General features: G+C 44.0%; 1 protein-coding gene across 2 annotated transcripts in view; it reads left to right on the top strand.

The window, feature by feature from the left end:
- The window catches only part of LOC135515654 (glutamate receptor ionotropic, delta-2), a 667,356-nt gene that overhangs the window by 414,017 nt on the left and 235,818 nt on the right, over positions 1–17,521 (top strand). For both annotated transcript variants that reach the window (XR_010451847.1, XM_064939353.1), the window contains exons 5-6: positions 4,761–4,814; positions 8,804–8,977. Coding sequence is in view for 1 of the 2 variants with exons in the window: in XM_064939353.1 (XP_064795425.1) it covers positions 4,761–4,814; positions 8,804–8,977 (228 nt within the window). In the remaining variant the exon portion in view is untranslated. The remainder of the gene's footprint in view (positions 1–4,760; positions 4,815–8,803; positions 8,978–17,521) is intronic.

Below are 17,521 nucleotides of genomic sequence, written 5' to 3'. Positions count from 1 at the left end.
GAAAGAGAGAGGGATTGGAGAGGGAGACAGAGAAAGAGAGAGGGATTGGAGAGGGAGACAGAGAAAGAGAGAGGCATTGGAGAGGGAGACAGAGAAAGAGAGAGGGATTGGAGAGGGAGACAGAGAAAGAGAGAGGGATTGGAGAGGGAGACAGATAGGGGGTGACAGAGAAAGAGAGAGGGATTGGAGAGGGAGACAGAGGGAGAGAACAGATAGAGCGACAGGAGGAGAGTGAAAAACCTCCCCCTCTCTGTTTGCCTTATCTCACTGCCTCAGTCCAATTGACAGGTTGTTTTATGGGACTTGTCTGCAGTGTAATTATGAAGTTTTATTGAGTCTTTGTAGGAGATTAAAACACTATTAACGCTCCGCTGTCATACTCTCCAGCTGTTGCTTTTGTTTATGACTGAAGTGTTTTATGACACCCCCACTTTAGTCACCTAGACAATTAGGTTGAATTAAATACATTGAGCAGGAGAAACATGGGGTGCTGCCGGCGGAGAGGAAGACTTGTCCTTGTAGATGGGAGAGTGATGGAGATGTGTGGAAGGAGGAGAGTAAGACTTGTCCTTGTAGATGGGAGAGTGATGGAGATGTGTGGAAGGAGGAGAGGAAGAAGGGAACTGAGACATGTACAGAGAAGCTAGGGATCTGCTTGGGAGTGCAGAGCAGAGAGAGATATATATACAAAGACATGGCTACCCAAAGAGGAGTGTGTATGTGGTCACTGCACGACAGGGGAGGTAGAAACAGAGATGCACTTTCTCCTTTACTGTGATAAATATTCCTCAGCAAGAGATTCATTATTCACAGAAATTACTACATTTATTCCTAATTTCAAGTTATAAACCCAGAGGAAAAACAAAAAATGATCATAGGCAAAGGAGCAATGTCTCCTCTTGCAGCCAAATATGTGTTTGTTTGCCATAGCCTAAGGGACACTAAATAATAACATCTGCATAGTAAATAGTAAATAAATTATTATTAGTATGATTGTTATTACTATTATTGTTGTCACTATTATTATTATTTGTATTATTATTATTATTGTTGTTGTTGTTGATTACTATTCCAAATGGTAGTGGTACATGTGGTACGGATAGTAGGGGTGGGGGTGATGGTAATGATAGCAGTTTAAATGATGGTGGTAGCAGTAGTAGTAATGATGATGGTAGTTGTAGTACTGATGTAATGGTGAGGATGACAATTAGTTAGTTATACGTTAGTTATGATTTCATTTTCCATGTTTAGCCTTTTATAGTTATTATTTTCCTACCATTGAATTTTGTTATTACTATTATTATTATTCTTTATTACAATGTATATTGTATACATTGTTGCTTTGGCAATATAGACACAATGTTTTTCATGCCAATAAAGCAGCTTGAGAGAGAGAGAGCGACAGAGTGTGTGTGTATATAATATGACATTTGTAATGTCTTTATTGTTTTGAAACTTCTGTATGTGTAATGTTTACTGTTCATTTTTATTGTTTATTTCACTTTATATATTCACTTTATATATTATCTACCTCACTTGCTTTGGCAATGTTAACACATGTTTCCCATGCCAATAAAGCCCTTGAATTGAATTGAATTGAATTGACAGAGAGAGACAGAGAGAGAGACAGAGAGAGAGAGAAAACACTGTATATATATAATATGACATTTGTAATGTCTTTATTGTTTTGAAACTTCTGTATGTGTGATGTCTACTTTTAATTTGTATTGTTTATTTCACTTTATATATTATCTACCTTACTTGCTTTGGCAATGCCAATAAAGGCCCTTGAATTGAATTGAATTGAGAGAGAGACAGATAGATAGAGAGAGAGAGAGAGACAGTTGGAGAGAGAGACAGAGAGAGAGAGAGAGAGAGAGAGAGAGAGAGAGAGAGAGAGACAGAGAGAGAGACAGAGAGAGAGAGAGAGACAGACAGACAGACAGACAGACAGACAGGCAGGCAGGCAGGCAGGCAGACAGACAGACAGACAGACAGACAGACAGACAGACAGACAGACAGGCAGGCAGGCAGGCAGGCAGGCAGGCAGAGAGACAGACAGACAGGCAGGCAGGCAGACAGACAGACAGACAGACAGACAGACAGGCAGGCAGGCAGGCAGGCAAGCAGGCAGACAGGCAGGCAGACAGACAGACAGGCAGGCAGACAGACAGGCAGGCAGACAGGCAGACAGGCAGACAGGCAGGCAGGCAGGCAGGCAGACAGACAGACAGACAGACAGACAGACAGACAGACAGACAGACAGACAGACAGAAGAAGAGAGCGGGGAATAAGAAATGTCTTTAAACGCAGAACAAACAAGGTTAGAGCATAACTGAAAGGTCACCGGTTTGAATCCCAGAGCCAACAAGGTGAAACATCTGTCCCTGTTCCCTTGAGCAAGGCAGTAACCCCATTGCTCCAGGGGCGCCGGATAAGGGTGACCCTGGCCCTGACCCCACTCTCTACGGGTGTGTCAGGGGAAGTTGGGATATGAAGAAACACATTTTTATGCGTAACAGGACAAATTATAATAATTATTAATATTGTCATGATGATGATGATAATGAGGAAGGCCCAAGAAATGGTCAAAGACTCCAGTCACCCAAGTCATAGTCTGCTCTCTTTGCTCTCCAAGCGGTACCGGAGCGCCAAATCTCAGTCCAAAAGGCTCCTTAACAGCTTCTACCCCCAAGACATAAGACTGCTGAACAGCTAATCAAATGGCCACCTGGACAATTTTTGATTGACTTGTTATTGTTACTGCTCGCTGTTTATTATCTATGCATAGTCACTTAACCAGTACCCCCCCCTTGTTATTGTTACCTACTCATGTTTATTATCTACTCAACCAGTACCCCGCACATTGACTTGTTATTGTTACTGCTACTCACTGTTTATTATCTATGCATAGTCACTCTTCCCCTACCTACATGTACTAACTTGTTATTGTTAGTACTCACTGTTTATTATCCATAGTCACTTTTCCCCTACCTACATTGACTTGTTACCGGTATCCTCTGTATATAGCCACGTTCTTGTTATTTTATTTTTTACTTTAGTTTATTTGGTAAATATTTTCTTAACTCTTTCTTGAACTGCATTGTTGGTTACGGGCTTGTAAGTAAGCATTTCATGGTAAGGTCAACCTGTTGTATTTGTGACAAACAAAGTTTGATTTTATTTGATATATTATTGTTATTATTATTATGATTGTGTGTGTGTGTGTGTGTGTGTGTGTGTGTGTGTGTGTGTGTGTGTGTGTGTGTGTGTGTGTGTGTGTGTGTGTGTGTGTGTGTGTGTGTGTGTGTGTGTGTGTGTGTGTGTGTGAGAGAGCAAGAGAGGGAGAGGGTTTTGACATCACTCTACATACAACACTCAGGATGCGCTACTCGCTCACCTGTAAACACACAATATATGTGTGTGTGTGTGTTTAAGTTTAAGTGCTCCCACCGCGATCCACCCTAATTTCTATCGTTGTGTTTTTGCTTTACAGCAACTGTCATTTCTGCTCACTGGAATTACACAAATTATAGTGTTCGCTCGCTCCATTAGCTGCTCCATGATGCCAAAATATTATCGCTAGTTAAGAGTTAACATGGATACATATTTATGCTTGTTTGTATAAAGTATTCATAGGTTTTTCTCCCACCCACAGCATACTCCATTTTTTATGAGAGACTTCAGCATTTCCATATAGCATGATCCACCCAGCTGTCTCATGATGTCCATAAATTGAGGGTCTCTGTTCAGTGTGTATCACTGAAGCATTAGAGATTATGTGTCTCTGTTCGGTGTGTATCACTGAAGCATTACATATTGTGTGTCTCTGTTCAGTGTGTATCACTGAAGCATTACAGATTGTGTGTCTCTGTCCAGTGTGTATCACTGAAGCATTACATATTGTGTGTCTCTGTTCAGTGTGTATCACTGAAGCATTACAGATTGTGTGTCTCTGTTCAGTGTGTATCACTGAAGCATTACATATTGTGTGTATCTGTTCAGTGTGTATCACTGAAGCATTACAGATTGTGTGTCTCTGTTCAGTGTGTATCACTGAAGCATTACAGATTGTGTGTCTCTGTTCAGTGTGTATCACTGAAGCATTACAGATTGTGTGTCTCTGTTCAGTGTGTATCACTGAAGCATTACAGATTGTGTGTCTCTGTTCAGTGTGTATCACTGAAGCATTACAGATTGTGTGTCTCTGTTCAGTGTGTATCACTGAAGCATGACAGATTGTGTGTCTCTGTTCAGTGTGTATCACTGAAGCATGACAGATTGTGTGTCTCTGTTCAGTGTGTATCACTGAAGCATTACAGATTGCGTGTCTCTGTTCAGTGTGTATCACTGAAGCATTACAGATTGTGTGTCTCTGTTCAGTGTGTATCACTGAAGCATGACAGATTGCGTGATAGAGATATAAAGGACATATGCAGCGTTTACCGTGTATACTGTCTGCTAACGCGGGACCATTGCCTTTCACTTCCAATCCCGATGTAATGCTGAACTTCCCCCTGGGTTAAATAGCTTGACAGCTTTCATGACTACAGTCTACTTACAGTCAGAGGCGTCAGAAAGGGAACACAGTCAAAAGCATTTGCTTTAAAGTGGATAATTGCACCATCAGATGCATATTTTAGAAATATATAATATTACTCAGGCTGGTCAATCCTGACAAAATATGTATTGAATTCCTGAATATATATTCTAATCATTTTTTTTTTCTTCTTCTCTCTCTCTATCGTTGTGTTTTTCAGGTTGTGGAGACGAATCTCATGGCATTCGACTGTCACTGGATCATCATCAATGAGGTCAGTGTGGAGGCAGCCAAGGCTACAGTGTGGCATGCTGGGTTGTAGTGTTGTTGTTGTGTTTGGGGTGGGTATGCTTATAGCTGTCTGCCGAGGTAACAGTAGGGGGTACTGCAGAACACTGGGAGGGGATCACAAATACCCTCAAAATGAACACAAATAAAGACACACACATAAATGAACATGTTTCATGTTGAAAGGGCAGCTACGGCCAGGTTTTTATCTTTAATATGAATGAGAGATGATGGCTATAATGATGTTCCTTTATCTACAACTCACCCCACTGAAGTTCGGATTGAAAATCAGAGCATTCATAACTGACCCTCTATATGTGGGGACGTATAACTGACCCTCTATATGTGTGGACGTATGGCATGAAGACAGACTGGAACAGTCTGCCTTCTCTCTCTCTCTCTCGCCCTTTCCTTCCATGCCTCCCTGCTTGGCTTGTTCCACATGGCGGGGTGAATGAGCACAAATGCCAACACACTGATCCAAATTAATACTGGCAAGTGAGGAAAAAAATAATACCACTTCAAGAGAAATTGAAATGGGGTTTGCTGAGATGGAGGGATGTTTTTCCTCAATAAGAGCAGGATGGATTTGGGGCTGCTGGGGGATGGTCCCCTGCAGTTAGCAGGATAGGTTTGAGGGAACTAGAGGATGCATCCTAATAATATATCTCTCGTTCACTACTTCCCACAACTCTAATAGCAGTGGATTTGTTGGGACATGGGCTTGTGGGGGTTTCATGTACCTGTCATATCCTTTCAAATCAGTGACGGGAAGTAAACAGTGTACACTTTTGTGAGAAAAGAGAGATAATTGGGACATAGCCAGACATTCACAGTCCCTGCTAGGGTTGCTCTCGCTGACTCGTGTTAAAAGACCAACCTGAATACAGTAGGTTGTTGTGTGAATTAGCTCAAAGTCACTCTCAGAATACAAAGATGCCATGGATAGGAATTCACAGCTAAAGAATATGCCAGTAATACCAGAACTATACTAGACTGTTGGCATTACTTTAACTCAGACTGAAGAGCATAGAAAGCAGCTTAAACTTATTCATAAATATATTAGGTGACATTGTTGTCTTGAACCTACATATGTAGGATCTTAATTTGAGCCAGTTTGCTACAAACGAAACCATCAAACAGGCAAGGGTAATCCTTATTCTTCTGGAAAGTGTTATCCCAAGCGGGGGACTTCTGTCCACCATTAATTCCACATTTGTTTCACATTTGTGCCGCCAGGTGTTATGGGATAGCAAAGGATGCATGTGATTGGGACATGCCAATTTTGACATCCTTCCTAGAAATTCTGCCTCATAAGGCAGCATCCTTAGTATTACCAGTTGCTTCGTTAAACCATCAATACACACTAAATTCACCTGCACAGCTGATCTTAATTGCAACCATTATTGGTCACCTCATTACCGCTCTCTAGAAGATGCGTGCAACCAAAGTGAACCCTGGACTGAAATGTGTAACTACATCAAGTCAATCAGGGGATTGAGTTGTTCATGCCAGAAGGATGTGGGCCGGAACCGAGCCCAAGCGGTAGACCTATATTTTCACCCTAAAGGCAGCAGCCCTAACTGCCAGACCATCCCATGTGATTGATCTCAAGTTTGACAGTGGATTCGTAACCTTAATATGCAGGAGACTCTTGTATGCCTTAGCCTAGTGGAGACCAATATCTATCTTGTGTTTTTAAGATATATAAAATGATGGTTGTTGATGTGTACGGCTGCATTTCAGATACGTTCTTGTAAATGTTTGTGTTGCAGTAATAGGCTTAGCGTTTGAGTGAACAAGAGAGAACATCATTTTGATAGCAAACCCTGATCCCCATGATTCGACTGCCCCGGCATGGAGAGAAAGAGAACTGCTCAAGTTAAGATCTGACATCTGTACAAGTTTGCTACAAGTTCCTGCAACAACAGGATGATCAAATTAAGATATGGCATCTGTAATGGCTTTGGTCTATTCAAGAACTCACTCTCCTATTTTAAATGTCAATCGCCTTTGTCCAAAAGTATCACACGTCAAGTTAAATGACATTCTCCTTGCCATGCGGACTCCTAGTCATGGCTGATATGTCATGTAATCTAGACAGGAAGTTTGACAGAGAACAAGTTGGGGCTAATCCCTGACCCTAATTAAGCCTTAACCACCGAGTCCCCAGAGGGACCACAGTCATGTCCCAATAATTTACACTGACGACATGCCAAGAGCTTTTAGTACATGTCCACTGAAAGTCAAATGAGTTGACGTTTGTCAATTGGTACCAGCACTTTGTACTCCTGTTAATAACAACGTGTAAAAAACAAATGCCTCCCGACGGTGTTTATTTTCTGGCCCTTGACCACGCTATGCTCGGGGAACGGCAAACATGTTTTTGGCAGCAACTTTCTTAGCACTTTTCTGTGTTTGTTCCGTACTTTTGTCAGAGCTTTGCGAGATAATCCCCTTCCTCGTTTTACTGGGGGGGGGGGGAAATGTTTGGGCTGTTGCCTATTACAAAGAGACCAGAATTTGACACATCACGTTGCTAAATCGTTTGAAATTAGATTGGCTGTTCCTCTGTTGGCAGACAGGTGTATCGTTGCGTTCTGGATGTGGAGAATGGCCACCAGAGCAGTGGAATTAGTGGACGCGGTCACCATCACTAATGTCATGCAGACGAAACATGTGCTAATACAAATCAGTCAGCCAGAACAGCTTGGTGGGGTTTTGGAGCTACCTTCACCAGGGTCGTTCCGACGTCTGCATTCATTAAATCATCAGACCCTGCTCCCCGCGCTCTGCATGTCCGTTCGAAAAAGAGGGAGATGTCTTTAGGCTAAAATTAGCAAGGTTCCACAAGGACGAACACACGCACATGCGCTCTCTCTCTTCTATGCACCTCACTCACTCCCCTCTCATGTGATCAGGGTTTACATCAAATGAAAAATGGCTAGATGCACGAGGCGCAAGTGCTTTCTTAACACAATATGGGAATAGTATAATAAATGTAATTTACCGTATGAATTGATCCATGACATATTGATGATTACATTTACATTTTAGTCATTTAGAAGAGACTCTTCTCCGCAGTGACTTACAGGAGCAATTAAGGTTAAGTGCTTTGCTCAAGAGACTTTACACCTTTTGGTTACTGGCCCAACGCATCCAATGCTTTTAACCGCTAGGCTTCCTGCCGCCAAACTTACTATACGATTACTATAGGATTACTATAGGATTACTATAAGCTTACTATACGATTACTATAGGATTACTATACAATTTCTATACGATTACTATAGGATTACTATACGATTTCTATATGATTACTATAGGATTACTATATGATCACTATAGGATTACTATACAATTACTATATGATTACTATATGATTACTATATGATTACTGCAGTATATGATTACAATAAATTCCTTTATATCAGTTGTGTATTTGTTTATATGGCAAATAATTGGTTTCCCTCTGTTCTTCTGAACACACTTTTTCCCGTGGTGTGTGTGTGTATGGGTCTGTCTGTCTGTCTGTCTGTCTGTCTGTCTGTCTGTCTGTCTGTCTGTCTGTCTGTCTGTCTGTCTGTCTGTCTGTCTGTCTGTCTGTCTGTCTGTCTGTCTGTCTGTCTGTCTGTCTGTCTGTCTGCCTGCCTGCCTGCCTGCCTGCCTGCCTGCCTGCCTGCCTGCCTGCCTGCCTGTCTGTCTGTCTGTCTGTCTGTCTGTCTGTCTGCCTGCCTGCCTGCCTGCCTGCCTGCCTGCCTGCCTGCCTGTCTGTCTGTCTGTCTGTCTGTCTGTCTGTGTGTGTGTGTGTGTGTGTGTGTGTGTGTGTGTGTGTGTGTGTGTGTGTGTGTGTGTGTGTGTGTGTGTGTGTGTGTGTGTGTGTGTGTGTGTGTGTGTGTGTGTGTGTGTGTGTGTGTGTGTGTGTGTGTGTGTGTGTGTGTGTGTGTGTGTGTGTGACTCTTTGGGATCCTGCAGGAAATCTCAGACCAGGACGTCCAAGAACTGGTGATGAAGTCAATTGGGCGTCTGACCCTGATCAGGCAGACCTTCCCCCTGCCCCAGAACACCAGCCAGCGCTGTGTCAAGCACAACCACCGCATCAACACCTCCCTCTGCGACCCCAAGGACCCCAAAGCTCAGACACTGGAGGTAACACACACCACACCAAGGGTGTCCCCCAAATGGCTCCCTTTTATATAGTCTACTACTTTAAACCAGAGCCCTGTCAAAAGTAGTTCACTTCATAGGGAATATGGTGTCATTGTCCCCTCATCACCCCCTTTGCCACCCCTCCTTTTTCTCCAATTTCACAACTTCAAATGATCTCAAAGTTGTTGATGGCACCAACGTTGTCACCCTGTGCCCCAGGCTTGTGTTGTCTTCCCGGCTTTGTAATTAATTTTTGGAGAAGTAGGCCCACAATTTGTTTGTATCAAACATCATAATTCATTGCAATATTATCATGGAAATGTGGCACATCATTTCTTTGTTGTTATAAAAAAAAATATATATATATGTGTCCCTGGGCAGCAATATTGTGTCTATAATTATTGTTGAACATCAAGCCTTCAAATACAACAAATGCAGGGAGGAAAATAACATTGTACCTAGGGTTTTATATTTTCACCTAACTTTAAACATTTTCCTTCCAGAGAATAAATCACTTTTCTCCCCGTTAAGCCGGTATTTCCAGCCAAAACCGGAAGTGTCATTCATATTAAACCAGTTGGGCAACATTATTATACATAATAATAATACATAAACATTCATGTTACATTCATTATCATTTGTCATCATTCATTATCATTTGTCATCATTCATTATCATTCGTTATTATTCGTTGTCATTCGTTATCATTTGTCATCATTCATTATCATTCGCCATCATTTGTTATCATTTGTCATCATTCATTATCATTCATTATCATCCGTCATCATTCGTTCACCTACTTTAGCCTGAAAATGTATGGTAGTCTATTTCTAGAGCTTTTAAGTCAATGATCTCTCGGTGTCTTGTTTTTTAAAATGTTTATGCCTATTTATGTCGGAGTTTTGAAACAGTCTGAATCACTTAGGCAAAAATTGTTTTAACAATTGGTCAAAACGCATAGGCTAGCCTACATCATATCCCAAATATAGCCACTGTCACATATACACCGGGATTCAGGGAGCAGGTGTAGCAGACGAGTTTAGTAATGAAGAATGCAGATTAACAAAACAAGAGAAGCGTACAGAACGTGAATGAAAACAAACCAACACTGTCTGATGACTGAGGCCACTGAGGGCTACATAAAGGGAAGGTAATCCAGGTGATGCTGAAGTCCAGGTGTGTGTAATGATGGATACCAGGTGCACGTAATGATGGATACCAGGTGCGCATAATGATGGATGCCAGGTGTGCGTAATGATGGATACCAGGTGCGCGTAATGATGGATGCCAGGTGTGCGTAATGATGGATACCAGGTGCGCGTAATGTTGGATGCCAGATGTGCATAATGATGGATGCCAGGGCCGGTGGTTAGTAGAGCGGCGACGTGGAGCGCTGGAGAAGGGGAGCGGGAGAAGCCGTGACAGCCATGGCATGAAAATAAATCAAACGTGAGCCTTCTGGCTTCACTTGGACTAGGTCTACATAATAATATTAAATAAATAACTCCAACCTAGCCTAACAAATCTAGCATAAAGAGATCCTTCTCGAGCCACACAAACTGAGGTTATAGGCTACAGTCTTATAAAAAAGGGCCCCAAAAGGTTCTTCAGCTGTTCCTTTTTGGTTCCAGGTCTAACGTTTTTGGGTTCCATGTAAAACATACCACTCTGCATACCACTGCTGTCTTGCTTCTGAAGCTAAGCAGGGTTGGTCCTGGTCAGTTTCTGGATGGGAGACCAGATGCTGCTGGAAGTGGTGTTGGAGGGCCAGTAGGAGGCACTCTTTCCTCTGGTCTAAAAGAATATCCCAATGCCCCAGGGCAGTGATTGGGGACACTGCCCTGTGTAGGGTGCCGTCTTTCGGATGGGATGTTAAACGGGTGTCCTGACTCTCAGAGGTCATTAAAGATCCCATGGCACTTATCGTAAGAGTCGGGGTGTTAACCCCGGTGTCCTGGCTAAATTCCCAATCTGGCCCTCAAACCATCAAGGTCACCTAATAATCCCCAGTTTACAATTGGCTCATTAATCCCCCTCCTCTCCCCTGTAACTATTCCCCAGGTCGTTGCTGCAAATGAGAATGTGTTCTCAGTCAATTTACCTGGTAAAATAACGGATAAATAAATAAAAAAGTAAAGTGTTTTACATGGAACCAAAAAGGGTTCCTCAAAGGGTTCTAGTATGTGGACTGCCGAAGAACCGTTTTGGGTTCTAGATATTACGTTTTTTTCTAAGAATGTACATATCAAATAACCTGGCACCCTGTAGCAAACAAACCTACCCATAATGCACATATATAGGCCCTACCTGTTCAACTGCTATTCTTTCTTCTGAAGTGGGCTCTCAAAAACCACAGTGCCCCCTGCACTCAGGTGGATCCTGATCATGATATAATTTGTCCACTGACTAAAAAAAGGCTTGCCTGACATCTGTGGTGTCCTGGATGGTGTCCTGGAAGGTGTCCTGGATAGTGTACTGGATGGTGTCCTGGATCGTGTCCTTGAAGGTGACCTGGATGGCGGCCTGGATGGTGTCATGGATGATGGCCTGGATGGTATCATGGATGGTGGTCTGGATGGTGTCATGGATGGTGGTCTGGATGGTGGCCTGGATAGTGTACTGGATGGTGTCCTGGATCGTGTCCTTGAAGGTGACCTGGATGGCGGCCTGGATGGTGTCATGGATGATGGCCTGGATGGTGTCATGGATGGTGGCCTGGATGGTGGCCTGGATAGTGTACTGGATGGTGTCCTGGATCGTGTCCTTGAAGGTGACCTGGATGGCGGCCTGGATGGTGTCATGGATGATGGCCTGGATGGTGTCATGGATGATGGCCTGGATGGTGTCATGGATGGTGGTCTGGATGGTGGCCTGGATAGTGTACTGGATGGTGTCCTGGATCGTGTCCTTGAAGGTGACCTGGATGGCGGCCTGGATGGTGTCATGGATGATGGCCTGGATGGTGTCATGGATGGTGGTCTGGATGGTGTCATGGATGGTGGTCTGGATGGTGGCCTGGATAGTGTCATGGATGATGGCCTGGATGGTGGTCTGGATGGTGGCCTGGATGGTGTCATGGATGGTGGCCTGGATGGTGTCATGGATGGTGGTCTGGATGGTGTCATGGATGGTGGTCTGGATGGTGGCCTGGATGGTGTCATGGATGGTGGTCTGGATGGTGGCCTGGATGGTGTCATGGATGGTGGCCTGGATGGTGTCATGGATGGTGGTCTGGATGGTGTCCTGGATCGTGTCCTTGAAGGTGACCTGGATGACGGCCTGGATGGATGGTGTCATGGATGATGGCCTGGATGGTGTCTTGAAGGTGGATGGTGGCCTGGATGGTGTCATGGATGGTGGTCTGGATGGTGGCCTGGATGGATGGATGATGGCCTGGATGGTGTCTGGATGGATGGTGGCCCTGGATCCTGGATGTCCTTGAAGGTGACCTGGATGGCGGCCTGGATGGTGTCATGGATGATGGCCTGGATGGTGTCATGGATGGTGGCCTGGGTGGTGGCCTGGATAATGTCCTGGATAGTGTCCTTGAAGGTGACCCGGATGGTGGCCTGGATGGTGTCATTGAAGGTGACCTGGAATTTGGCCTGGATGGTGTCATTTATGTTGGCCTGGATGGTGTCGTGGATGGTGGCCTGGATGGTTGCCTGGATGATGGCCTGCATGCTGTCCTTGAAGGTGCACTGGAACTGGTCATGGACGGTGACCTGTCAACGGTGGTGTCAGGTGGCCTGGGATTGCCTGGGTGACCTGGATGGTGTCATGGATGGTGGCCTGGGTGGTGGCCTGGATAATGTCCTGGATAGTGTCCTTGAAGGTGAAGGTGGCCTGGAAGATTGCCTGGATGGTGTCATGGTGTCATGGATGATGGCCTGGATGGTGTCATGGATGGTGGTCTGGATGTGGCCTGGATGGTGACTTGGATGGTGTTCTGGATGGTGTCCTTGAAGGTGACCTGGATGGTGTCATGGATGGTGGCCTGGGTGGTGGCCTGGATAATGTCCTGGATAGTGTCCTTGAAGGTGATGAAGGTGACCTGGAATTTGGCCTGGATGGTGTCATTTATGTTGGCCTGGATGGTGTCGTGGATGGTGGCCTGGATGGTTGCCTGGATGATGGCCTGCATGCTGTCCTTGAAGGTGCACTGGAAGGTGGCCTGGAAGGTGTCATGGAAGGTGTCCTGGATGGTGTCCTTGAAGGTGACCTGGATGGTGGCCTTGATGGCGAGTGCCTCAAACAGGTGCAGGTATCTCAAACTGTTGGTTGCGGCTTCAAACAGGAAGAACTCCTTATAGAGGATTTTCAGGAGGTTGGATTCCTTTCTCTTCGTTCTTCTGTTGAAAGGTTGATGGCTTGCTGCAGCATTGTTGACAAGTTTGGTGTTGCTTGCACATCTGTTGCAGCACCTTCATCCTCTGTGCTGCTCTCCTCTTCCTCAAACAGTCGTTTGACGAGGCCCTTGCCGTCCTCAATAACATGGCCCTTCTCAACAGCATGGCCCTTCTCAACAGCATGGCCCTTCTCAACAGCATGGCCCTTCTCAACAGCATGGCCCTTCTCAACAGCATGGCCCTTCTCAACAGCATGGTCCTTCTCAACAGCATGGCCCTTCTCAAAAGTTGAACAATTTTGTAACCGTATTAACTGCATTTCAAGGTTGCCTGTTTATTTCAGCATAATGCGTGCACTTTGAATTTAAGTAAATATGGTAGGCTACAACAGCGCTCACACTCACACACACACTGAGCGTTGATGATTGATCATACAGATTGAACAGTTCCATTTCATGTCACGCTGTTCATAAAAATATATTTTTTATAATTTACTGGTTTGGTGAAGTGCGATTAATCACTCCAGGGATTAATGGCAGCGAGATTTACATCGCTCCAGCTGTCGCTTGGCATTGTGCATGGTGATCTTAGACTTCTGTCTGGCTGGTCAGCCATGGAAACCCATTTCATGAAGCTCCCGATGAACAGTAATTCTGCTGACATTGCTTCCAGGGGCAGTTTGGAACTTGGTAGTGAGTGTTGCAACTGAGGACAGACGATTTTTACGCATTACGTGCTTCAGCAGTCAGCGGTCCTGTTCTGTGAGCTTGTGTGGCCTACGTTACTCCTAGACGTTTCCACTTCACAATAACAGCACTTACTGTTGACCAGGGCAGCTCTAGTCGGGCAGAAATTTGACAAACTGACTTGTTTGGAAAGGTGGCATCCTATGACGGCGCCCAGTTGAAAGTCACTGAGCTCCTCAGTAAGGCCATTCTATTGTTTGCATGGTTGTGTGCTTGATTTTATGTCAGCAACAGGTGTCAGCAACAGGTGTGTTTAAAATAGCCAAATCCACTCATTTGGAGGGGTGTCCACATAGTTTTGTATATATAGTTTAGCAGTGACAGATACAGACCGTGCTTAGTAATACACAGAGATTATTTTTATTTTGATCAGTAGAAGACTGACACAGACAGACAGACAGACAGACAGACAGACAGACAGACAGACAGACAGACAGTGAAAAGTGTGGTGCGGAATAGTGAGAGGACAGACGGAGAGCAGAGGCAGTCAGTGGAGGACAGTGTGTGCCCGGTGCCGTTCGGCCTGTGTTTTCTGTCAGTGTGGAGGCAGAGGAGCAGTCAGGAAAGTGCCCCAGAAGAAGCCCAATTTCACACTGGACTGGAGCGCATCATCTGGGTCTGCATGACCACACTCCCCCCACCCCACCCACGCAACCACCCACACAAATACACACACATTCGCGCGTATGCACACACACAAATACATGTGTGCACAAACACACTTACTGACTCTTCCTGTATAGCAGTGGTCAGCGATCACCCAGCCTCTCATAGGAGCCAATCTCAACAGGCCAGCCACTGCCCCCCTCCTCACACTCCCAGGATTTCCATGACCCCCCCCCCCCTCCTAATTTTATAATTGGATCCACCCACCGCCAATTATGCTTTTGGTTTGTCCCACTCCTCAGAGGTCGTGGTTTGTGAAGGAAAACAAGTTGTGCAAGGCTTTTAAGGGTAACAGAGCTCCTCACTTTCTCTCTCTTCTCAACCCTTAATTATGTGAGCTACTTGTAACAAATAAAGAACTACTGTCACATTTAACATGTTAGATTCATAAGCACAAATAATAATTATATATAAAGGGATATTTTTCAAGTGGAGAAAGTTTCTTTTGCTAGTTTTACATCTTGTGTGTGAGAGCTTTTTCTCAAAACGAGTGATAATTGTTCATGGTTATATTGGACTCAATTTTGTGAGTTCAAAGACAACTTTGGTGGTATTATAAACTTTGAAACAACTTTTTTCTAATTGGCTACTGACTTAAAGAATATACTAGCAAAGAAGAGCTGTTTCTCTGAACCTCAGTCAGTATAAGGGACGTTCCCCTACAATGAAAGGCAGCCATCATTTGAAAGGTTGGAAGCACTGATCGAGCACAATACAGATGGGCAACCCCCATGCTTCAGCCTATTTATTTATAGCCACTACACTGATTTTTTTTTAAACTCGGCAAGTCAGTTAAGAACAGATTCTTATTTTCAATTATGGCCTAGGAACAGTGGGTTAACTCCCTTGTTCAGGGGCTGTAACGTAATTCCTCCTCCTCTGGCGAGGAGTAGTCAAGATCGGACCAATGCGCAGCGTGGAATGTGTCCATGTTAATATTTAATAAATCAACTGAACACTGAATAACAAAACAACAAAGTGAAAGACCGAAATGACAAGGAAACAGTCCTGTCTGAGAAACAACCTAAACAGAAAATACTAGACAGAAAATAAATCACCCACAAAGCACAGGTGGGAAAAGGCTACCGAAGTATGATTCTCAATCAGAGACAACAAACTACAGTTGCCTCTGATTGAGAACCATACCAGGCCAAACACATAAACACAACATAGAAAAAAGAACATAGACTACCCACCCCAACTCACGCCCTGAACAAACTAAAACAAAGAAACTAAGGTCAGAACGTGACAGGGGAAGAATGCCAGCTTCTTACATTGTCAGCTCAGGGATTTGATCTTGCAACCTTTCAGTTACAAGTCCAACACCCTAACCACTAGGCTACCTGCCACAACAGTTGGCCTACAGCTGATAATGCTGATTCCTAAATAATATACCAGCCTGATAATATAATATGGGATAATATGTTATTAGGCACTTTTTTGAAGGGGAAAATTACATTTTAATGGTGTCAATTATTTTTATTCAATGGAACACTCCCTCAAGCACTTATGTAACATAGCAAACTTTCAATCAATCTTTCTCACAGCCGTTCTACAAAATATTTGCCAAGCATGGTTACTTACTGAAACGTTAAAATCATACCAACCTTTTAATGAAATACAGAAAAATATTTCAGATGTGATATATTGACCAAAATAAGAGAAAAGTTTTTCCCTTAAAAATTCACCAGAAACAACCATTTCACAGCTATTTAAAAAAAAATGTTCCTCCTGGGAAAGCATGCTTCAACAAGTCACATAATATGTTGCATTAACTCACTGTGTGTGTAATGATAGTGTTTCACATGATTTTTGAATGACTACTTCATCTCTGTACCCCAACACATAAAAATACAGTGGGGCAAAAAAGTATTTAGTAAGCCACCAATTGTGCAAGTTCTCCCACTTAAAAAGATGAGAGTGGCCTGTAATTTTCATCATAGGTACCCTGTGTTGGCAATGACAGAGGTCAAACGTTTTCTGTAAGTCTTCACAAGGTTTTCACACACTGTTGCTGGTATTTTGGCCCATTCCTCCATGCAGATCTCCTCTAGAGCGGTGATGTTTTGGGGCTGTTGCTGGGCAACACGGACTTTCAACTCCCTCCAAAGATTTTCTATGGGGTTGAGATCTGGAGACTGGCTAGGCCACTCCAGGACCTTGAAATGCTTCTTACGAAGCCACTCCTTCGTTGCCCGGGCGGTGTGTTTGGGATCATTGTCATGCTGAAAGACCCGGCCACATTTCATCTTCAATGCCCTTGCTGATAGAAGGAGGTTTTCACTCAAAATCTCACGATATATGGCCCCATTCATTCTTTCCTTCTTTGTCCTCCAAACACGACGAGTTGAGTTTTTACCAAAAAGTTCTATTTTGGTTTCATCTGACCATATGGCATTCTCCCAATCTTCTTCTGGATCATCCAAATGCTCTCTAGCAAACTTCAGACAGGCCTGGACATGTACTGGCTTAAGCAGGGGGACACGTCTGGCACTGCAGGATTTGAGTCCCTGGCGGCGTAGTGTGTTACTGATGGTAGGCTTTGTTACTTTGGTCCCAGCTCTCTGCAGGTCATTCACTAGGTCCCCCCGTGTGGTTCTGGGATTTTTGCTCACCGTTCTTGTGATCATTTTGACCCCACAGGGTGAGATCTTGTGTGGAGCCCCAGATCGAGGGAGATTATCAGTGGTCTTGTATGTCTTCCATTTCCTAATAACTGCTCCCACAGTTGATTTCTTCAAACCAAGCTGCTTACCTATTGCAGATTCAGTCTTCCCAGCCTG

The sequence above is a fragment of the Oncorhynchus masou genome, chromosome 1 (genome assembly GCF_036934945.1).
Source record: "Oncorhynchus masou masou isolate Uvic2021 chromosome 1, UVic_Omas_1.1, whole genome shotgun sequence".
Classification (NCBI taxonomy): domain Eukaryota; kingdom Metazoa; phylum Chordata; class Actinopteri; order Salmoniformes; family Salmonidae; genus Oncorhynchus; species Oncorhynchus masou.
The sequence above is the reverse complement of the archived record's forward strand: the minus strand, read 5'-3'. Positions and strand labels throughout refer to the sequence as shown.